Source organism: Calonectris borealis, chromosome 3 (genome assembly GCF_964195595.1).
Source record: "Calonectris borealis chromosome 3, bCalBor7.hap1.2, whole genome shotgun sequence".
NCBI lineage: Eukaryota > Metazoa > Chordata > Aves > Procellariiformes > Procellariidae > Calonectris > Calonectris borealis.
Window position 1 is genome coordinate 25,176,011 of NC_134314.1, and position 24,122 is coordinate 25,200,132.

A 24,122-nucleotide genomic window follows, 5' to 3' on the forward strand; every position below is an offset into this window, starting at 1 on the left:
ATATATATGCCAAATTACTTTGTTTACAAATTTTAAAGAGACATTACAGGAGCAGCTATTTTAAGCAGCTAGCTCTTAGAGGGTGTACATGCCACATTCACAAGGAAACAGTCTGAATGTTTTCTCCTGCTCTTTCCTTATCACATGGTATAGACTAATATTAAGCTAATAAAGGATATCTTATAATTTTAGTACAGGGACAAAAGTACACCTGCAAAAAAACCAAAGCTTTTTTCAAACAGGCTAAATATATATTCAATGTGTGGGAAGATAAGATGTCAAATATTGATTTCATTATTATAGTTTTTATTCGATTAAAATTCTCCTTTTTGATCAAACAACCTAAATTTAGAAATAAGAAAATACAGGCTAGTGACTAATGGTGTTGAGTATTTTCTATTCACAGGTGCCAATGTAAGATACATTAAGGGACTCAAGTTTTGAGACAGACTGAAAATCAGACTGAAAAAGGATGGTTTAAAAGGGAGCTATTCACAATCAACAGTCACATATGAAGCTTAGGCCAAAAGAATCTTACTTTTAATAGAAGAAAGATTTATTCCTTCCTACTTTATAAACAAGCATTCTCTGAGAACTTATCTCATTGTAGACTTGTACAGATTTTACCACGTAGCTGAATAAGTGTCCTTGAAATGTAAATCAATTGTACTAACCAGAAGTTCTGGGAAAATAGTTTAATACACTCTTACTCAAATCTAAACAAGTCAAAATAAAAGACTCTCAAAATAAACGACTTTCCAATACTACGACTGTACTGATAGGATGTGGGGAAATCTGCAATTACATTATCGAAGTGAGGAAGAAAAACAATGGGAAAGAACAAAAAACAAGGGAGGAAAAAAGATAAATGAACAAGCGCAGTCTATCTACAGCAGTAATGACAGGCATACTAATACAGTTAAGAAAACTTATTTATGCCCCTAAGGTACATCGTATAGTTTAACATGGTTTAGCTAATTAAATTCTAAGTGTTCTTGATTTTTTTTTTTTTTTTAAGAAAAAATAGCAGTAGGAAAAAAACACCCACACATGGGAAAAAAAGTTAAATGTATTTTTACCTGTAGATCCAGTACGAGTTAGTCCGATATTTTTAGATAGCTAAAATCACGTAAGTGGTCACTGGAAGTTTCAGATAGCACCAACTCACAATAAAAATGCAGTAACTGGTGAAACTTACTTCCAATGAGAGATTTAAAGAGCTCAACCTTAGTTTATCTAGGAGATTGAGAGGTGACTTGGTGCTTCAAAAAGGGGAATTATAAGGTTAACAACAGGCTTCTTACTCTGTTGAGGGAAAGCATAACACCACTACTGGACACAGAAAGATCAAGCCAGACCAATACAATTGAGAAGACAGGGCTACATATTTAACAGAGTTAACCACAGAAAAGATCGGTCAAGAGAGATGGTGGATTTTCTACTTGTTGATGTTTTCATATCAAGACTGGATTGCTTTCTTGATAATAAAATTTAAAAAATACAAATTATTGTCTCAGTACTATTTAATGGGAAATTATATTCAACATCACTTAAGAGCTAGAAAATAACATTCTTCTGGCTTTTTTATTTTATCAATTGCTTTTACTAATTTTCTTTTCTAAATTTACTCTAAGTGACGATTATAATTGAAACCCCTGACTAAAAGTACCATGCATCAAGCAAAGACGACAAATTCTTTTAACTTATTTCAAAGACTATTTCTAAGGTTTTAAAGAATGTGTAGGAAGAATAGACTGGCACTTATATGAACTAACTGAATTACAAAAATTCATTGAAAGAACTACTTTACCTAGCAATTGATTTTACATTATTTTACTCATTGTTTTCCATTAGTACACATTTATTTCAGCAGCTTCATTGTATTCATTGTTTGACTTTAGGATTATCTGTTTGTTAAATTTTGAATTATTCAAGGTAGTCAAACACAGCAGATAGATAACTTCTGGTACATAACGATCAAAATACCTAATACCTCCTTGAACATCTCTGATAACTTGCAAAAAATAGCATACTTAATTTGAAACACTACAACAGAGATCTGATTCTTACTGTAGAAGTGGAACACAGCCATTAATCAGGTTTTGCTTTGGAAACTTTCCTATTTTATTATCTTTCTAGGAATTTTGAAATAAATATTTAACTCAAGCAGATTAGTTTTAGTTAGTATAGAAAAATTATTGTGATTTTTTCTCTTAAAATGAAAACCAAAGATACTAAAACATCCTTCCTCTACTGTCCTGGAAATAAGTGAAAGCTAAACAAGCATAGTATACATGCTGTAAATATGCAAAAGCAGGGGATTCATTATCACACCTTTTAAGTAATTCTGTGTACATTGATAAGCTTTAATGCTGGGAAGTGCTAGGTTTTCGTCTCATAGTGAGATGTTAATGTTACTTCACTTCTGGGGAATTTATGCATTTATGAAGCACTGGCACAAGACAAATCATATATTCTGCAACTCCTACTGAATATACACAGAGTCTTTGTATATCAGCACAGGTGAGGGCAGAGGGATGAAAAAAAAAAGAAGTTCACAACTGAGTAAATGTAACATCTTTTCCCCTATGGCAATGCCATCACGGAACAAGGCAGAACAAGAACCGAGTCCAGTTATGTCCCCTGGGAGTGTTGATTTTCATGAGACCAATGTTGCTGATATGGCAGCCATGAAGCAGGCAAGGCAAAGCATGTCATTGCACAGCAATTTGTTCTGGTGGTTTTCAGGGCCATTTAAACCAGGTCTCCTTCTGTCTAGAAACTCTGAAAGTGTAAAAAAAATTCCACAGGTTCATTGGGAAATTGAGGCATAACTATTTTTATTGATGAAATTAACATCAAAAGATCAAAAATCAAAACAAAGTAACAAGAGGGGAAAAAAAAGGGAAAAAAGCCCCAAATCCATCACTCCATACCCATTGATTTTTAACATTTTACATTTTTAACTTTTTTAACATTTAACAGTTTAAAATTTTCTTTAACTTTCTACTCTGGTCTGATGGAAGATGGAACAATAAATACGATTCAAGGAGAAATTCAAACACCCACCAGTTAGGTATACTTTTTCTACTACATTGTTTTATTTATACATTCAGCTTGCCAAACATTTTAAAACTATATTTAGTTAATGCGTTCAAGTGTGTAATTCTAATATACTGCTTTAATTTTTTATGTTAGTGAGCTGGTTTTCTTGACCCTGTCAAAAATCAGGGCACCAAATATTGCAAAAATGCAAGTTAGAAAGATCTAAATTTGAAAAATTTGCCAAACAAATAAAAGAACTATACATAATTTTAAACCTATTTAGTAGTTTCAATATTTTAATGAAATAAATTATAATAATTCCTGTTCAAAAAGCAAACAAAGAAAAGAAAATTAAATTGGCTGTTTGCCAGTATTGGTTTTGGTTGATTGGAAAAGGCCAAGTTACATCAATAATATAGCCATGATAACATAATAATAAATATGATGTAAATTTGATATGAGTTGAAAAGAATAATTAAAGTATATGTATGCTAACTGCAGAAAAAGTCTGATAATCTGAATTTTTACTAGGAAAAGGAAAAAAAAAGTCTCTTATCCTGTTGGTGCATGAAGAGGTGTGTTGTGCTGGCTCTCATATTGACTTGCTTTTGAAAAGCCAGTGATGTTGCTAGATGTGTTAGGTTAGGCAATATAAAGCTCACCTATGCACACACAAAGGAGCACAGGGAGATGATGGCAGGTGGGAGAGACAAACACCACCTTGCCCCAGCTCCTTGCAGGACCATCACAGAAACCATCAGCCCATTGCAGGTCCATGTCCACAAGCCCAGAATAAACTCAGAGGGTCCTGGGCAAGCGGGGGAACCCCAATACCTAATGCAGAGACACAACCTCTACCCTGGCCTCCCTGGGGCCATCCCAGCTGATTCACAGCTCCAGGGGCTGGGGGACACCCTGCACCAGGATCTCTCCAGTCATCTCACAGACTGAGGTAGGTCTCTGCCCAGGGGTACAGGGTTCATTGTGGGGTACAGGGGGAGAGCATTTTGGGATTGCACAAGGCTGATTATGGAGTATTTAGGGGATGAACCAATGTCAGGGAAAGGGATACATTGAGGTGGTTTGGGGAGGAACAGGTAATGCAAAAATATAGGAATAAAGGAATGGAAAGGGCTGGTTGCATGTAAACTGGGACTGGTCAATACGCTTGTGTGACCATGCCCTGTGCCTGGCTAGCGCAGTCTGTCCTGTCTCAATTTCTAATGCTTTTCCTGGGTGAGGGACTCTGTTCTCTGTGCATGTGTGTGTATGGGGGTCTGAGCGCAGCAACTGGAGTCAGACCATGGGCTGGAGGGCTGTGTGTCTGTGGTGCAGCACCTCGAGTGAGTGTGGGTGTGCAAGTGAGTGTGTGAGCACTCCCAAAGATCCAGCCAGATGAGCTGGTGAGTAGGTGAAGAAGAAGCCTGGGAGCTAGGGGGGTGGGGGGCATGTGTGCCTTGGAGGGTGAGGCACCTGGAGGAGGTGGCTACTGGAGGGGCCTTATGGTCCCAGCCAACTTCTGGGAAGACCAGCCTGGGGGCGGACTGAGACCCACTAGTGTGTGTCTGTGTGTGCTCACATGTAGGTCTGAGTACCAGCAATTTTGGACATTAGGAGAACTTTCTTTACTGAAAGAGTGGTCAGGCCTTGGAACTGGCTGCCCAGGGAAGTGGTTGAGTCATCATCCCTGGAAGTATTTAAAAGATGGGTAGATGAGGCCCTTAGGGACATAGTGTAGTGGGTATGGTGGTCTTGGGTTGATGGTTGGACTCGATGATCTTAGAGGTCTTTTCCAACCTTAATGATTCTATGATTCTATGATTCTATTCTAATTGGAGTGGGGCTGCAGCCTCAGGGGCTCACATGCCCAGGTGCCAGCAGCTGGGGAGACTGGGATCCAGGGGTAGCTACTGGGAAGACCGAGTGTCTCAGCCCAGTTGCTGGAGGGACCCTCGTTGTCCATGCATTTATTTCCCACTAACAGATCTCCATACCAGAGAGGAGAGCCAGAGAGGAGAAACAGGATGAGGTCGTTGGTGCTGTCTGTATTCATCTGAGTACTGAGTGTGTCTGTCAGTGTTAATCTGTGTGGCAAGATGTGAATAGAGAATATACATGTGTGGTGTATAAGTGTGCTCTGCGTGTGTCTGCCTACTGGGAATACAGCATTGTATTCCAGCTTCTGGCTGCATCTGGGGGCATGGGGCTGCTGGATTCAGCAACTCCCTGTTTTCAGTAGTGTGCGCTTCTTTTTTCAGGGGTTCTTCTGTTTGTTTTTTTTTTCTTTCTTCATGTGGGTTGGTTGGGGTTTTTTTGTAACTCACGCAATCTCACGACTAGATATAAAAATGAAATAACTATGGGACGGCTGTATGTTATTGTTATTAAATAATATTCGGGATTATTTTAAGGTAAATCTGATTAACTTCAACAAATGAAGCAGTTTTTGCTCTGTAGGAGCAGAGTGACTTGTTTCAACCTAGAGCAGAATTTAGAGTCTCAAAAAGGTAAGTAACAATAGGTACCATTTCATTTCCAATTAGTTCGATGACTGCTACTTTTTGGAAGCAAAACTGAGAGTCTCAAGATTAAATCTCTCACTTGTAAAGACAGGCTAAAATAGAACATCAAAAAATGTCAATTTAATCTGCTTCAATCAGTCTTTCACCTGTGTAAAACTGAGTTAAACCTGCATAGTTCTAGCCTTCATCAGTTTATAATTTAAGTTCATTAAGTTTATAATTCGTTATTATATGCTTTTTCTACCATAAAGCGATTAAATTTAGTATTACAAAAACATTTTTCAAAATACAAAAATTTCAAAAGAGGCTTTTATACTAATGAAATAAGAGGTCTGAGGCACACATTAAACAGGCATTCTTTCACATTTGCCCAAACAATACAGACTGAGTAGGGCCAGAAGCAGCTGCTATCTGCATGGGAAAGGAAATGTTGAATAACTCTTTTATGATAAACCATGGGGAGAGATCATTACCTGTAGTGAGTTCCAGGATCCACCCGAGGGTACTGAGGGAGCTGGCGGAGGAGCTTGCCAAGCCACTCTCCATCGTTTACCAGCAGTCCTGGTTAACTGGGGAGGTCCCGGACAACTGGAGGCTTGCCAATGTGATGCCCATCTACAAGAAGGGCCGGAAGGAGGATCCGGGGAACTACAGGCCGGTCAGCCTGACCTTGGTGCCGGGGAACATTATGGAGCGGTTCATTTTGAGGGCGCTCACAAGCCATGTGCGGGACAAACAGGGGATCAGGCCCAGCCAGCACGGGTTCATGGAAGGCAGGTCCTGCTTGACCAACCTGATTTCCTGGGCGGGAGTATTGATCTGCTCGAGGGTAGGAAGGCTCTGCAGAGGGACCTGGACAGGTTGGATCGATGGGCTGAGGCCAACTGTATGAGGTGCAACAAGGCCAAGAGCCGGGTCCTGCACTTGGGCCACAATAACCCGACACAATGGTACAGGCTTGGGGAAGAGTGGCTGGAAAGCTGCCCAGAGGAAAAGGACCTGGGGGTGCTGGTTGACAGCCGGCTGAACATGAGCCGGCAGTGTGCCCAGGTGGCCAAGAAGGCCAACGGCATCCTGGCCTGTATCAGAACTAGTGTGGCCAGCAGGAGCAGGGAGGTGATCGTGCCCCTGTACTCGGCACTGGTGAGGCCACACCTCGAATACTGTGTTCAGTTTTGGGCCCCTCACTATAAGAAGGACATGGAGGTGCTGGAGCATGTCCAGAGAAGGGCAACGAAGCTGGTGAAGGGTCTGGAGAACAAGTCTTATGAGGAGCGGCTGAGGGAACTGGGACTGTTTAGCCTGGAGGAGGCTGAGGGGAGACCTTATTGCGCTCTACAACTACCTGAAAGGAGGTTGTAGCAAGGTGGGTGTTGGTCTCTTCTGCCAAGTAACTAGCAATAGGACGAGAGGAAATGGCCTCAAGTTGTGCCAAGGGAGGTTTAGATTGGACATTAGGAGAAATTTCTTTCCTGAAAGAGGGGTCAGGCCTTGGAACAGGCTGCCCAGGGAAGTGGTTGAGTCACCATCCCTGGAAGTATTTAAAAGATGTGTAGATGAGGCGCTTAGGGACACGGTTTAGTGGGCATGGTGGTGTTGGGTTGATGGTTGGACTCGATGATCTTAGAGGTCTTTTCCAACCTTAATGATTCTACAACTGAGGAATTCCAGTTCTTAACCTAATTCCCAGTGAAACCACAAGAGATGTATGAGATCAAAACAAATAGATTAATATTAAAAATACGAAACCTATATTTGTGTATTGGGTTTGTGTGGAAAGGTTCTGGTAGTGGGGGGGCTACAGGGATGGCTTCTGTGAGAAGCTCCCCCAGCTTCTCCGAGATGGACCTGCCGCTGGCCAAGGCCGAGCCCATCAGCGACAGTGGTAGTGCCTCTGGGATAACATATTTAAGAAGGGGAAAAAACTGCTGTGCCACAGCAGCCAGAGAGAGGAGTGAGATTATGTGAGAGAAACAACCCTGCAGACACCAAAATCAGTGAAGAAGGAGGGGGAAGAGGTACTCCAGGCTCCGGAGCAGAGATTCTCCTGCAGCCCGTGGTGAAGACCATGGTGAGGCAGGCTGTCCCCCTGCAGCCCATGGAGGTCCACAGTGGAGCAGATATCCACCTGCAGCCCGTGGAGGACCTGATGCCGGAGCAGGTGGATGTGCCCGAAGGAGGCCGTGACCCTGTGGGAAGCACACGCTGGAGCAGGCTCCTGGCAGGACCTGTGGACCCATAAGGAGAGGAGTCCACACTGGAGCAGGTTTGCTGGCAGGACTTATGACCCTGTGGAAGGGACCCATGCTGGAGCAGTTTGTAAAGAACTGGGAAGCCCATGGGAAGGACCATGGAGGACTGTCTCCCGTTGGAGGGACCCCACGCTGGAGCAGGGGAAGAGTGTGAGGAGGAAGGAGCGGCAGAGACAACGTGTGATGAACTGACTGCAACCCCCACTCCCCGTTCCCCTGTGCCGCTCACGGGGGGTAGAATGTAGAGAATTTGGGAGTGAAGTTGAGCCTGGGAAGAAGGGAAGGGTGGGGGGAAGGTGTTCTTAAGATTTGGTTTTATTTCTCGTTACCCTGCTCTGATTTAATTGGCAATAAATTAAATTCATTTCCCCAAGTCAAGTATGCTTTGCCCATGACGGTAATTGCTGAGTGAGCTCTCCCTGTCCTTATCTTGACCCACGAGCCTTTCATTATATTTTCTCTTCCCTGTCCAGCTGAGGAGGGGAAGTGATAGAACAACTTGGTGGGCATCTGGCATCCAGCCAGGGTCAACCCACCACAGTCCTTATGATGCAATTTGCAAATGCACAAGCTACCACTTTTTGAGGAATATCTTTTTGTAATTTTGTTTTGTCAATAACATTTATACCAGGCAGCTATTTAAAAATCTGTGTGCTATAATGACTCTAGAATACAATAACTTGCTATCTGGCAAGGTGTAATAGACTGCTTTCATTTAATAGAATCATAGAATAGTTTGGGTTGGAAGGGACCTTTAAAGGTCATGTAGTCCAACCCCCCTGCAATGAGCAGGGACATCTTCAACTACATCAGGTTGCTCACTGCCCCATCCAACCTGACCTTGAATGTTTCCAGGGATGGGGCATCTACCACCTCTCTGCGCAACCTGTTCCAGTGTTTCACCACCCTCATCGTAAAAAATGTCTTCCTTATATCTAGACTAAATCTACTCTCTTTTAGTTTAAAACCATTCCCGCTTGTCCTGTCGGCACTGGTTTTGGCTGGAATAGACTTAGTAGCTAGTATGGGGCTGTGTTTTGGATTTGTGCTGAAAACAGTGTTGGTAATATAGAGATGTTTTCATTATGGCTGAGAAGTGCTTACACAGAGTCAAGGCCTTTTCTGCTTCTCATGCTCTACTGATTGAGAAGGTTGGAGATACACAAGAAGCTGGGAAGGGGCACAGCCAGGACAACTGACTGAAACTGGCCAATGGGATATTCCATACCATATGACATCATTCTCAGTATATAAACTAGGGGAAAGCTAGCCGGGGGGACGCTGCTCCAGGACTGGCTGGGCATCGGTCCACAGGTGGTGAGCAATTGTTTTTGTTTTTTTTTTATTTGCATCACTTGTCTCTCTTTTTGTTATCTTTCTTTTCATTACTTATTATTATTATTATTGTATTTTATTTCAATTATTAAACTGTTCTTATCTCAACCCATAAGTGTTATCATTTTCACTGTTCCAATTCTCTCCCCCATCCCACTGCGGGGCAGGGGGGGGGAGTGGGGAGTGAGCGAGCGGCTGTGTGGTGTTTAGCTGCCTGCCGGCTTAAACCACAACACTGTCGCAACAGGCCCCGCTAAAAAGTTTGTCCCCATCTTTCTTACAAGCACCCTGTAAGTACTGAAAGGCTGCAATAAGGTCTTCCCAGAGACTTCTCTTCTCCAGGCTGAACAACCCCAACTCTCTCAGCCATTCCTCATAGGAGAGGTGTTCCATCCCTCCGATCATTTTTGTGGCCCTCCTCTGGACCCGCTCCAACAGGTCCATGTCTTTCTTGTGCTGAGGGTTCCAGAGCTGGACGCAGTACTCCAGGTGGGGTCTCACCAGAGCAGAGTAGAGGGGCAGAATCACCTCCCTCGACCTGCTTGCCATGCTTCTCTTGATGCAGCGAGGATACGGTTGGCCTTCTGGGCTGCGAACACACATTGCTGGCTCATGTCCAGCTTTTCGTCCACCAGTCCCCCCAAGTCCTTCTTGGCAGGGCTGCTCTCAATCCCTTCATCCCCCAGCCTGTATTGATGCTGGGGGTTGCTCTGACCCACGTGCAGGACCTTGCACTTGGCCTTGTTGAACCTCAAGAGGTTCACATGGGCCCACTTCTCGAGCTTGTCCAGGTCCCTCTGGATGGCATCCCGTCCCTCAGGCGTGTCGACCGCACCACTCAGCTTGGTGTCGTCTGCAAACTTGCTGCGGGTGCACTCGATCCCACTGTCTATGTCACTGATGAAGATATTAAGTAGTACCGGTCCCAATACAGACCCCTGCAGGACACCACTTATCACCGATCTCCATCTGGACAGTGAGCTGTTGACCAGTACCCTCTGGATGCAGCCATCCAACTAATTCCTCACCCACCGACAGTCCACCCATCAAATCCATATCTCTCCAATTTAGAGAGAAGGATGTTGTGGGGGACCGTGTCAAAGGCCTTACAAACTCCAGATAGACGACTTCTGTAGCCCTTCCCATGTCCACTGATGTAGTCACTCCATCATAGAAGGCCACTAGCTTGGTCAGGCAGACTTGCCTTTGGTGAAGCCATGCTGGCTGTCTCAAATCACCTCCCTGTCCTCCATGTGCCTTAGCACAGCTTCCAGGAAGATTTGTTCCATGATCTTCCCACCCTCACAGAGGTGAGACAGACTGGCCTGTAGTTCCCTGGGTCTTCCTTTTTTCCCTTTTTAAAAATGGGGATTATGTTTCCCCTTTTCCAGTCAGTGGAAACTTCACTGGATTGCCACGACTTCTCAAGTATGATGGATAGTGGCTTGGCAACTTCATTCGCCAGGTCCTTCAGGACCCATGGATGCATCTCTTCGGGTCCCATGGACTTGTGCACCTTCAGGTTCCTTAGATGGTCTCAAACCTAATCTTCTCCTATAGTGGGCGGCTCTTCATTCTTCCAGTCCTTGCCTTTGCCTTCTGCGGCTTGGGCCGTGAGGCTCAAGCACTTACCAGTGAAGATTGAGGCAAAAAAGTCATTGAGTACCTCCGCCTTCTCCATATCCTGGGTAACCAGGTCTCCCGTTTCGTTCCGGAGAGGGCCTACATTTTCCCTAGTCTTCCTTTTATCCCCGACGTACCTATAGAAGCTTTTCTTGTTGCCCTTGATGTCCCTGGCTGGATTTAATTCTATCAGGGCTTTAGCTTTCCTAACCTGATCCCTGGCTGCTCCGACAATTTCTCTGTCTTCCTCCCAGGCTACCTGTCCTTGTTTCCACCCTCTATAGGCTTCCTTTTTGTGTTTGACTGTGTCCAGGAGCTCCTTGTTCATTCAGGCAGGCCTCCTGGCATTTTTCCCCAATTTCCTCTTGGTTGGGATGCATCGCTCATGAGTTTGGAGGAGGTGATCCTTGAATATTAACCAGCTTTCTTGGGTCCCTCTTCCTTCCAGGGTTTTATCCCATGGTAGTCTACCAAGCAGATCCCTGAAGGGGCCAAATTCTGCTCTCCTGAAATCCAGAGTAGTGAGCTTGCTATGCGCCTTCCTTAATATCTAAGGTCTGCAATCAAAATTACTGGCTTCCCTATTTTCCAAAAACAATAGCATAATTATATAGCTTTTCCATACAGGCACACACACAAAAAATCACTTTATGAATGAACCAAGCAAACAATCACAAAAAGACAGCACAGGCTGATTTAAGAGACTGTTCCTTCTGAGCAAGAAGCAAAAGAAGAAAGCAGTCTAAGTAATGTAGGAAAGTGGAGTCCTGAATGCCCTGAAGATGTTGCCCAAGATCTAGGAACCCTGGGAAAATAGAAGAAGAATCAAAAATATTCAGACTGGTAATGGGTACTCGTCTATTAGTAAAGTGAGTGTTTCATGGTTTCTTCAGAAAGTCTGTATATTTACTTCAACTGTCTCAAAGACAGAATAGTTCAACTACATACCAATCACAACTATATGTGGGCATTCTGGAATAGTCAGTTTAAACTTTTGGGAATAGTGGCCTATAAGGAAAATGTTTCTCAGAGGTCTCAGAGTCATATAGCCTGTACTACAGGATTTGCCAGGAGGACATATATAAGAATTGTGCCTGGATACAATCAGACATTAGAGGCATTCTATCACTGCCAGGATTTTCTGCCAGAAAACGAGGTCATGTATTTCACAGTATTTTTTACTTTTTTTTTTCATGATAGGCTCAAATAATTATTTTACTTGAGAAAAGCACCTAAGACGGAAATATCTGTCAAAGTTGTTGAATTTTAGCAGAAATAAGCATCTGTAAACAAAAACATAAGGGAGAGGCTGAAAGAGCTGGGATATTTTAGCCTGGAGAAGAGAAGGCTTGGAGAGGGCATCTTATTGCTCTGTATTAATACCTGATGAGATGAGAGGGTGTAGAGAAGATGGAGCCAGATTCTTCACGGTGATATCCATTGACAAGACATGAACCAATAAGCACAAATTGAAACACAGGGAATTCTACTTAAAAAATAAGTGAAAGCTTTTTTACTGTGAGGGTAAACACTGGCACAAGTTGTCCAGAGAGATCGCAGAGTCTCTGACCTTGGAGATATTCAAAACCCATCTGGACATAGTCCTGGGCAGCTTGCTTTAGGTGACCCTTCTTTGAGGAGGGCACTGGACTAGATGAGCTCCAGAGGTCCCTTCCAACCTCTGCTATTCTGTGATCTATAGTACTAGTAGGCTTATCTAGCTATAAATATCGTCGTTACTTCTGCTTAAAAAAAAATACCAAATTATTGCTAGTTCTCAAATACACATGCAATAGAAAGAATTACTAAAGTTGTGTAATAAAAAGGAATTAATGAAGCTGTTGGATTAACCAGATTTTGATATCACTCTGAATTTTCATCCTATGTGTATTGAAAGACTGTCTTGTAGTTTATGATGTTTATATCACTAACATAGGAATTTATTTAATTGCTGTTGACCTTGATAAGATATATAGCTGTGGCTCATGTAATTCAGATGTTTGTATTTAATACAGTGCATGGCATAAACCTGCATCGTAAAAGGATGATTTAAAATAAGAAAGAAAATTTCCATAATTGTAAGAATCTGAATTGTAATAAGATTCTTTCATTTGTCATTCATGAGCAGTATTCTATATAAGTGAAGTTTACCCTTACACCAAATATCTGATGTATTATGCAGAGCAACAGATATACATCTGAATATCCCCAGATATTTCCCTAAAGCTTTATTTCCATGGTAAGTATTTGGCTAGAGATAAGACATATTGAAAAAGAACAAAAAAGTAGTTTTCAGTGTTGGTTATTCTATTCCAAACTTTCTTTTGTTATTCTGTTGATTCTTAGTTTTCTCATGCATCAGCAAGATGAGCCCCCGTTGTTTTCATGATCTCTGTTTAATAGGCTTAAGACACAGAGTTAACATAAGCAGTGCATGTAAATTCATAGTCACCGATAGTCGTATTATATATGCATCCTCAGTAAACTTTGTAAAAATAAGTTATAAGTGCAAAGGATCACAGAATAAATACTCCTGTTGAGTTGCCAAAATAAAATGGAATTTCACAAATTTCTTTTTCACTAAAATTGTCAAAATCTTTTTAAAGAGAAAAGAACTATGCATGTTAAATACTTTTATATGAATTACACGTGTATGTCACAGTCCCCAGAAATATATATTGCAGTGTATTTGTCATTTCTAAAGTGATACAGGCCCTACAGTTTCAGGAAAAAAGGAAGGTCTAAACTCATAAATGACTTGGTGGTGTGTGGGGTAAAATGGTTTAAACAGTTTATGTAAGCACAGAATTTAAAAGCACAGATAAATTAAGAACCTCTTCTATTTTCAATATAACTCCAGTGTCTTTGATTTTGAGTAATGACTTACGAAGTACAAAAATCGATAAAGATTCCATTCTAAAAAATTGCATTTTAATGAGTATCTTGGCGAACATAAGCAGCAATTGACGGCAACACTGACATCCTTTTGCCTTCTTTTAAAGTTGTATATGTAAATCTATGCAGGAGCCTGAAATATGATTTATGCTATGCTAGGGATGAGTTAAATTTCCAAATGATGAATGTAGCTTCCTGATAAGTGTTACATTTTGAGTAATGAAGGAAGACAAATATTTAGATAGGGGCATGCCTTTGTGTGGAATTGACTTTCTGCAAGTTGCATTCCAGGCATGTTTTTAAAGCAAAGATCAGACTGAATGCAGAGCAATTTATTATAGAAAAAGCGAGCAAGCAAATACATACTTAAAGCAAACTGCACTGTGAAGCACAGATACTTTTTCCAAAAGTAAATCCCTGGAGATACCTGATCACACAAGGATAACAGCTACTCAGTGTAAGAGCAGTAGTAGGAGGAGTCAGATCTTTACTACATCCCTGATATTTAAACACAAATTTCTACCACCACCACTTTAGCAATGCTTAAAGGTAAAGGACTTTTTTGCTGCACTTCCATACATTTCCTACCTTGGAACTGAGCATTAAATCCCTTTCGTCGGTGGTTGCTGTCAGACGAAAAATGGAGTCGTAACCAGTTCTTGCTGCTGATAACAGGAGAAGGTAGATTCATACCAGTCAACCTGGAAAAAGAAAAAAGAATCTAATGTAAATGGTTGAAAAATTAATGTGTACAGTACTTAAAAGAGAAGGAAAAAACCCCAACAATATAGCCAAAATATATTGTTGTACTGTTTACAATGTATTTGACAACAGTGATTCACTGTCATCTAATCTCAATGTATTACTAGTTTAGGAACTATTATCCTGGGAGAAATGTTTTCTTTTCCATTACAGCTAGCCATTTTATGGTCAAATCTTCTCTCTCCAAACTACTCTTTTGTGAATTAAAAAAGAAAAGCACTCTTGTATGCACATGTGTGCGCGCGCATGTGTATGTATGCATGCGTGTGTTAAACCATTCAGCAAAAAATAAGCAAATTCAATTACGACAAAATTTCATCATCTGACTCCCTGCTGTGTCAGTTACCTCACAGGAAACCAAATCTCAGGTGTTAAGAAAGGATAAACAAGAGTTATGGGCACTAGTAAATGTTAAGCTTGGGTGATAAATTATTGGTACATGACTATCCTGCTAGAACTGTTTTTGTGTGTATTCACTCCTATACATATTTAATAAAAAAGAGAAGTTTAAACACAACTGAATGCAGGCTAACTAGCAGTGCATTAGAGTGCGCACAAAGAATTTGTCCAATGTAGGCAACAGGCCCTTGGACCATATTGGGTCATACCATACCATCATTGCACCACATCATTTGTTAATATGAACACGCTCAAGTAGTTACCACAGAGTACCTGATATGCTGTAAATTCATGTCTTAGTTTACCAGGTGACTTTTTTTTTGTATGACCATGCTCCAAGTTTCAGATTTAGACATTTTTTTTTTCTTTCTGAATAACTCTGGAGAACTACAAAAAATGTAGTTTCTCCCTTTCAAAAATGTTGATTATTTGAAACAAAACAAAATTGATCAATATCAGAAATTATCAGCTAAGGGATAACTTGTGTGAGGTTATGTTTGCCAATACTAGAGTAGACATAATACATACTATCATAGCTAAAAAGAACCCAAAAACTGAAATAAGATTTTGTCTCTCTGAAATGAATCAATGTAGTGATATAGATGTCTTTTTTATTGCAATATACAATTTCAGAGTTTTATTAAATATCCTAGATTACTAGGAAACCCATCATGTTAAGGAATACTGATGCTGAAGTAGCCTATTTAGAGTCACGGCTGAATCCCTTTTCTTTCTGTAATGGAATAAGACCAACAGAATTCTTAATAGAACTTTCTTTTTTTCTTCATTAGGACATATAAACTACATTAGAGAAATTTCTGTTCTCATTTATAATCTCATTTTCTTCATCTGGCAATTAAAAAAATAAGGAACAACAAAATATTTAAAATTATTTTAACAGCTTTGATTGAAAAAAAGGATAGATTGTTTAAAAGAGGATTTATACATTTCAAAATGTTGGGACTGGCATTTAATAGTTCTTACAGATGTTGGTCAAAACATTCAACCCTCTACATGTTTCTACATCTCATTCAAATGGACTTTCATACTTTACATACTCTTCCGTACACTCTTTAGACCATTTTAGAGCATAGTGTATTTTAAAAACTCTTAGACCAGGCACTCTAAATATTTCTATGAACTGGCATTTGCTATTTCAAAGCTACTTAGAATGTCGGTGTACCTATAGAAAATACTGTGATATAACTAAAAGGAAAAGAAAAAATAAAACCATATGTGGAATACCAAAAATACTTAATTTGCTAGTACCTCTTAGCTATTGACACAATATATGCTAAATCTAAAAGGTTTTACTATATGTAGGCTGCAGTTCATATCACTGAACTGATAACTCATTTTGTCCAAATACACAAATTTATTTCCTAGAAATAGTGCTTTGGGGGTTGGTTTTCTTTTTTAAATGAAATATACATATAGTAACATTCTATCTGGCCTATCCAGAGCTCTGGATTTCAAAGTTTGCAAAAATCCTGGCTGAAATATTAAATTATTATATGAAATAAATTGTATATTAATAAAAGAGTAAAAGAACGTCATTATAAAAGCACATTCAATGCAGATATTTTATTAGCTACATTTCTAATAAACAGCTATTTCCCAGACACACAATACACACAAATATTTTCAAATCTATGTGAATTCTACAAGGTACAGCTAAATAGTCTCATATCTTCCTGTTATCCTAAGAAAGGTAATGATAACATCAACATGACACTCAGAGAGTATTTTAAGCAACCTCTTTTATCAGAGTTTTAATTTAGCTGTATGATATCTATGCTACTGCGTACTAGACAGGAATATGTTCTTTACCAGCAATGCTGTTTGTGTTTTAACTGAAGAAAATGAGAAAGTGAAATATGACTTAGTGGTCAATTTAGTTGTAAGGCTCGTTTGGGAAGCAAGCTTATAACCACTGTATGACACATGTTTTTTTCTGTAAAGTGTTCAAAATCTCTTCACTGTAGTACACAAATTCAGAAATGGCAACAAATTCTGAATGAGGGGTTAGACTGCAATCCTGTGGCCCACACGTGTACATCTAAGGAGATGCCCCTACACGAAGGACTTCACTCTGTGGCATTCATCATGTGCAGGTGAGACTTCCCACGGACAGCATCAGAGTTTCCAGTAAGGGCAGATCTAAAAGTTTGTAGATACAGTGTAAAATTGCTCCTTACATGTTAACTGACTACTTAACTGGACTTTCTGAAGGGCAGGAAACCCAAGCTGTGTGTGAAAAAGAGAGGTGGACATACTTACTGCTGAAAGTGGCAGATTGTTGCCAGAATTGGTACAGCAGGCAGACCTGTAACTCACACAGAAGTTGAAGGTAGTATGAAAAACTGATTTGTTTCCTTCTTACTTATTTCTAGGTCTTATTTATCAGGGAACAGGACTCAAATATAGTATCTCCATCACACAGCAAATGTCAAAATGTTAAAAAAGTTTTAATAACATTACTGTGCTCCTTGGAGAAAAGTGAAAACCAGTACTGCTAAGGAAAGTTCGTTTCCAGTCCCACAAAGCTGAATATTCTGATGCAAAAGATACAAAATCTGGGGGAGGGGTCCCTAAAACACATGGTCATTCATTTTTCTGGTATACAAAATGCAACTCCATGGCTGGGGGAAGGGCTTTTAAGTCATCTATTTGAGTTAACAAATAGAGAGGCCAGACACCACTGCTCAACTAATAAATGACGAAATGATCCCTCCCAGTCCCACAGAGAACAACTCAGTGCTTCTTCTGAGGCTACAAAGAGAGGAGGAACATTTCATTTGAGCTTCACCAATTGAGAGGTGCATCATGTACCACAATTTCTGACTAAGTGCCCATATGCTCTTTGTGTGCTGGTGTTAGTGCAGTGTGCTTCCTCCGACTCTGTGCAGCCTTTACTGTTATAGGCTAACTTTTGATATTAATTGAGTATTCATGGAAAACAAGCAGTTTGGTTATGTCTGTACTAGTAAATTGAACAGTGACACTTCACACCAATTCCTGCTGTAGAGTCTACACTATTAAAGGCTACAACAACAACAAATCACAGAATCGTAGAATCACAGAATGGTTTGGGTTGGAAGGGAGCTTTAAAGATCATCTAGTGCAACCCCTCTGCCATAGGCAGGGACATCTTTCACTAGATCAGGTTGCTCCACGCTCCATCCAACCTGACACTGAACACTTCCAATGACGGGGCATCCACAACTTTTTTGAGCAACCTGTTCCAGTGTCTGAACACCCTTTTCTCCCCATGACTGACTAGTGCTCTCTCAATCTTTCCTGGACACAGTGTAGGCATTAGTTTAAACTACAGGGTCCCAATAGGCATTGTGAATGTGACCACCTCTTCTGAGGCGTTCAGGAAACACTATCAGGCAGGACTTAATCATGCCATTAGATTGCTCTGACAGCAAAGGTGCAACAAAAGAAAAGTTGTCTCTGCTTCAAGTGGGCACACACAGTATTCATTCCTGTTGCATATGAATAGAAAGAGAGTAATTTTTAGCTCAGATTAGGTATTAACTCTAAAATCAGTTGAAGACTTGGAAGTCCTTTACACCAGACAGAAATTATTCAGATGAGGTAAAGAACCACATTTCTTAATATCAAAGTTCTCTTTAGAAGCTTTCATGCTTTGATCTTTATTGAGGATTTCTCCAATGTTGTCTAAAAAGAATATTGAAAGTCTTTCTCACTTCTTTTTTAACTGAAGACATTTATTGTTTGGGGAGTAATACAAAAGAAATCAAATTCTTCAGTTATGTTTGAGTTCTACCTCTGCTCTGAAAAGGGCAATGCTGACTTGGATAGAAGTGATATCTAATCTAAAATACATTAATCAAGTTTTTCATATACACACACATATACATGTATATATAATGTTATATAACCAGCCAGTCAAAAGAGGGGATTATCCCACTGTATTCAGTGTTGGTGCGTCATCACCTGGAGTACTGTGTGCAGTTCTGGGCCCCACAATTTAAGAAGGATGTGAAGATCCTTGAATGCATCCAGAGGAGGGCAACAAAGCTGGTGAAAGGGCTGGAAGGCATGTCCTATGAGGAGCGGCTAAGGACTCTGGGTTTGTCTGGTTTGGAAAAAAGGAGGCCGAGGGGCAACCTCATTGCTCTCTACAGCTTCCTGAGGAGGGGACATGGAGACGGAGGTGCTGATCTCTTCTCCCTGGGATCCAGTGACAGGACATGTGGGAATGGTTCAAAGGTGCACCAGGGGAGGTTTAGACTGGACATTAGGAAGCATTTCTTTACTGAGACGTTGGTCAAACACTGCAACAGGCTTCCCTGAGAGGTGGTCAATGCCCCAAGCCTGTCAGTGTTTAAGAGGCGTTTGGACAATGCCCTTAATACCATGCTTTAACTTTTGGTCAGCCCTGAATTGGTCAGGCAATTAGACTAGATGATCGTTGTAGGTCCCTTCCAATGGAAATATTCTATTCTATTCTATTCTATTTATTTGGGCATTTTCTGGAAATACTTGGTCTGATTTGCAGAAGTGTTGAGTTTTCATCTCCAATACTCATGTCAGCCAGGCCCTTGGCTTCTGACATCAGGGGGGTTAAAATTGGTTGTCACTTGGACAAGTGACAGGTTTGAATGCTCTGTGCTAAACAGTATTTGAGGCCATACACTGAATGGGAATTAAAGGAAGAGATCAAAGAGATTGTGTTAGGTTTTATTAAAATTATTGCTAACAGGTTTGTCACTAAAATATTTTTTCTCTTGCTAAAATTTTCCAGTAGTTATAAAATCTTGTGTGACTCAAATTCAGATATAGCAACACTACTTCACATTTAATTAAAAGAATTACCTAGAGAAGAAGAATTTTGGTTTTGATTGTGGATTTGCTAAGAAAAGAAAGTAATTAATGTTTTTGCCTGAACAAATAAACCAAAACTTGTTTCCTTTATAGGGTTCTTGACATTGTTTTGACTATAACCAAAAGAGAATCTATACTTATCATAGAAAACTATTGATACTTCACTTTCCTGAAATTGAAAATGCAGGAAAGAATTAAAATATATGAAATCTGTGGGTTTTGGAGGTTTTTTTGTCAGCTTATTTAATTTAGCTATTTTCCCCATTTTGTACTCTATACAACATCTATATGTGGTTGAATTAACATTATTTGTTCCAAAATACAGTAGAATAATAAATAAAATTAATTGAATCAAGTGTAAACAAAATAAGATTTGAAAATACAAGCTGTATAAGGACTAGTTCAGACTAAAAAAAATATACAGAAGCCTTCCAACACAACTCATTATGCATCAGTTTTGAATACTTCTGCTATTTCTATATTCATCTATCCACAGAAGTATTTCTATTTTTAACGATGATTTTTTTTTTAATTTTGGAAATATTGTAAAATATTTACTGAGTTTCCATAACAGGTCTCTGGGTTAGGAGCTGAAGAGAGAAAACTATACCCTAATTCTCAAATTGGAACTAATTTCCATTTTGAAATCCCCTCAGCTAAAATATTTATATGAGCATCCATGCAGATATGTGTCGAAATGAGAACGTCCAAGGATCATCCCTTGCTACTCGACAAAATAACAGGAAGTGGTTTACAAAGAGATGACATATGATGGCTGCAGCAAATACATGAAGACAATGTGTGTGCATATATATATTCTATCTATATGTATTATATATATAGTCTATATGTATGTATAGAAATAGAAATATCTGTATTTGATATAGATATATTAAAAAAGGATGTTAGAGGTCTATTACCTCAAACTCATTGTAACACCAGGATAGCCAAGACTGTATCTGGTATCAACCAAAGGCAAGTAATGAGCTGCATTTGTCCCATGTTTGTAAATGTATAGCTTTCTAAGCTGCATTAGAGGGCACATGTGACATTGAAACATGCATACTGTGGCTGCAGTTTCATACAGAGACAAGATGCTCTAAAAAGTGGCTGCTGCCTAAAAGAAGTGTGATGTTCTCTTCTGTTCTTCCTCCTCCTGCATTTACTACTCCTTTCTCAGTCCTTTGTTTCTGTATTGCACCTCCTCACATGTATCAACTTTTATTCTTGCTGGAATTTCTGTGATCTCATTTAATTCATTAAAATGGCAGAAAATTATCCACTTTTTTTTTTCCCCTCCAGCTGGGATGTCTGTGTGCCATTTTAATGAATTAAATTGCTCATGCAAAAGAGAGACAAGAGTCAGAGCTGGCACGAATTCAGTGTCAGGAGCACAGGAAAGTAAAGTCAAATGCATGTTGTGGAGCTGGAGCTGCAGGTCACCACTGGTGGAAGGAAGAATTTATAGCTAAATATGAGTTAGGGGACAACTCAACAAAATACAAGAGCAGACAGCTGGACTAACAAGACGACTATTTGCATTACCAATGAAGTGAAATAATACTTATTTTGCTTGATAAGAGAGGCCAGACTATCTCCTAGATAAGAACTAAATATGTTTCACAGGAAAAGTTCAAATTGTCTCTTCTTCTTGTGGAATTTGAACTAAGAGACTATTTATAACATAATCTACCAGGAAAGGGTTCAGAAGTGGGGAGAGGGAGGGAGAAGCGGTGGGTGAGATGTTTCTCATTTTCTCATTTAAAGTGATTAGATCATGCATAATTTTTCTCTCCCTTCTTCATCTGTTACTGTAACCATGTGTAAATTTTTTATTCTGGATGCTGTGAATAAATACTTTCATTTGCATTTTACCTTAATATTTCTTGGGATAAGAATCAATTCAAACGAGTGGATGTTTTTGTGTGAGCTCTTTTTCACCCTAATGCTATAAAGACATAGGAGCACCTTAGCAAGTCTTACAGCAATCCTAGGTACTCTCCTGAGAATTGTTCAGGATAACAGGGTATGTCCCTGGGAAGCTGAATGAGACTGACAGAGCTGCTTTGAGGTGAGTCAGGAAAAGTGAACTAAGAGCAATCCAGAAGGCTCTTGCTATACAGGAAAAAATTGAAAAACACCTTAAGTGATGACGGACCACACGGAGCGTGCCACAGAATTTTATATTAAAATATTTTTGTCAGTCTGGACTTAAGAAAATAGCTTGCATGAAACCAAAAATTGATGAGTATAAAAAGGATGGAAGAAAGGAAAACAAATATAGATGAGTAAGAGAATAAGTCCAAGAATAAAGTCTTAACAAGAGATTGTAAATTTCAATGATTCAGACCCTTTTATTTGAGTAGTCTAAGAATTCTACATTTTTATTTGCTCAGTTTTCCTACATATTGAGAGTAGAAGGTTTAAACATTAATAGATGAGAGCATGCTGTGAAAGTTCCGCTTCAAAAGGAAATAACCAAACATTAAATAAAAGACTGTATTCCATAATCATGTTATATAAAGCCACTGTGAAGTTACTACATTCATTAAGCTCATTACTAACTTCACTGTATTATAAACAAACATTGCCCGGTAAACATTTTGGATAAATGTTTCATATGGAATGATTAAAAACAGAAAAGTAAGAAGACTACTTACTGTGATAATGAATTTTGAAAATTTGATGAAATTATTACAGAACATTTTCAAAGTCTGGTAAAATGTTACTCATTCCCTTCATTCCCTTCTCATGGCGCTTATTAAGTGTTACATTGAAACATGCTGATGACTGATCTATTTAAAACTAAATTAATAGAATTTAATATAAAATTATTTCATGTTATATGTTTTTTCCAGTAAACAAATAAAGTCTTAAGTGACAAGGCCATAGTCAGATAGCTTAAAATGGAAATTTAAGCAGAAATTGAATATATTTTTCCAAAAATTATTTAAATTATACCCTCCCAAGATATAGCTTAAGTTTCTCATGTTGTCTGAGTAGAAGTTTATATGCATGCTCAGAAGCACTTTGGCCTGGTGAAACGAGGAGAAAAAGATGGGCTTCATCTCATCTAATTTCAGCTGTTGGCAGTGAAGTGGTCTCCATCTGAGCTAGACTCCCTGTATAGTCAATGGAAAGGAATAGGCATTTTGGGAGTGCATATCATCTGAGGTATTTTAGACTTCCACATTAGTTTGAGATGAATCTCACCTTAGAAATGCGAGAGCTAGGGTGACCAGATCAGTAAGTATCAACACCTGAGCATCATCCAAGGCATATAAATGCTGTTACAATTCAGCTCACGGGACATGATATAACTCACAACTTTCTTTTCTGAAGACAACCCTCTTCACACTTTCTCTCTTATTTTTCTAATTTTGTGCACAAAAGTCTCCAGCCTCTTCTGTGTATTTGGTTGTACCTTACACTGGACATTATACTTGCATATACTTTGTGTTTGGCTGGAGGTTAAAGCCAAAGGCAAGATTTTTAAATTTTTTTTAACTGGTGTTTGGAAAAGAGCTTTATTAATAACATCTTGGTTAATTGATTCAACAGTGTTAGCAAATATTTTTCTTGATTATTGCTCTGATATTTGACAAACATCATAGGGACAATATTCCATGGCACTCTGGATAGAATATTCTTCCGGTGGAAGATTATCACTGCTCTCAAGCTGATGAATAAAAGAACAATAATTCCTTATACGTCTAGGTTTTTTCTGATATACGGCTTTCATTGTCCAGCACAAATGGAACATTAAGTTCTAGGACACAGCAATCAATTAGATTTTATTGTTCAATGCAGTGATATTCAACCCAGGCCCTGAGTACTGCAAGCCACCCTTCCATAGCTTTGCAAGGAGTTCTGTCCAGAGCCAGGGAAGATAAGTGTAGGTCCTAAAGTTAATATGGCAGCTGTCCTGAAGGGAAATGAAAATTTAAAACAAGTTCACAATTGAACAAATATAAAACTAAATTGCGGGCTTTTTTGTTGCTACCAATATATAGTAATTGAGCACTTCAGAGATAAAATTCTGCTTTAAAAATACTTCCCTAGTTGACTGTAATTATTAATAGCTGCAATGATAAAATATAAATCTTACAGCAGACATAGTATTCTGTTTAGGAGCATTGCAGCTACAGTGTTTTTACTGCCATTATCCAGATGGGCATTTTTGCTAACATTCTGAAAACTGTAAATTTTTTACTGTGTTCATATTAATCCCTTAACCAATTCTTTAGTGTGCCATATAGGGGAAATTTAAATTTCTTCAATAAAATTTAGAAATTGCTCATCTAAAAAGCAGTTGCCAATTTTTTTTTTCCCTTTAACTTTGAGTTATTATGAGTTCTTAGTATAGGACTGAGATCTAACAGGATACATTCCAAAAAGCAGATGTATAAATCAACGTTCAGTAACCATCAAT

The 24,122-nt window shown here is 39.4% G+C and overlaps 1 protein-coding gene across 1 annotated transcript in view; it reads right to left on the minus strand.

Moving 5' to 3' along the window:
- CSMD1 (CUB and Sushi multiple domains 1) overlaps positions 1 to 24,122 on the minus strand; it is a 1,311,413-nt gene that overhangs the window by 523,297 nt on the left and 763,994 nt on the right. The window contains exon 6 of the mRNA XM_075145187.1: positions 14,261 to 14,373. Within this exon, the coding sequence (XP_075001288.1) occupies positions 14,261 to 14,373 (113 nt within the window). The remainder of the gene's footprint in view (positions 1 to 14,260; positions 14,374 to 24,122) is intronic.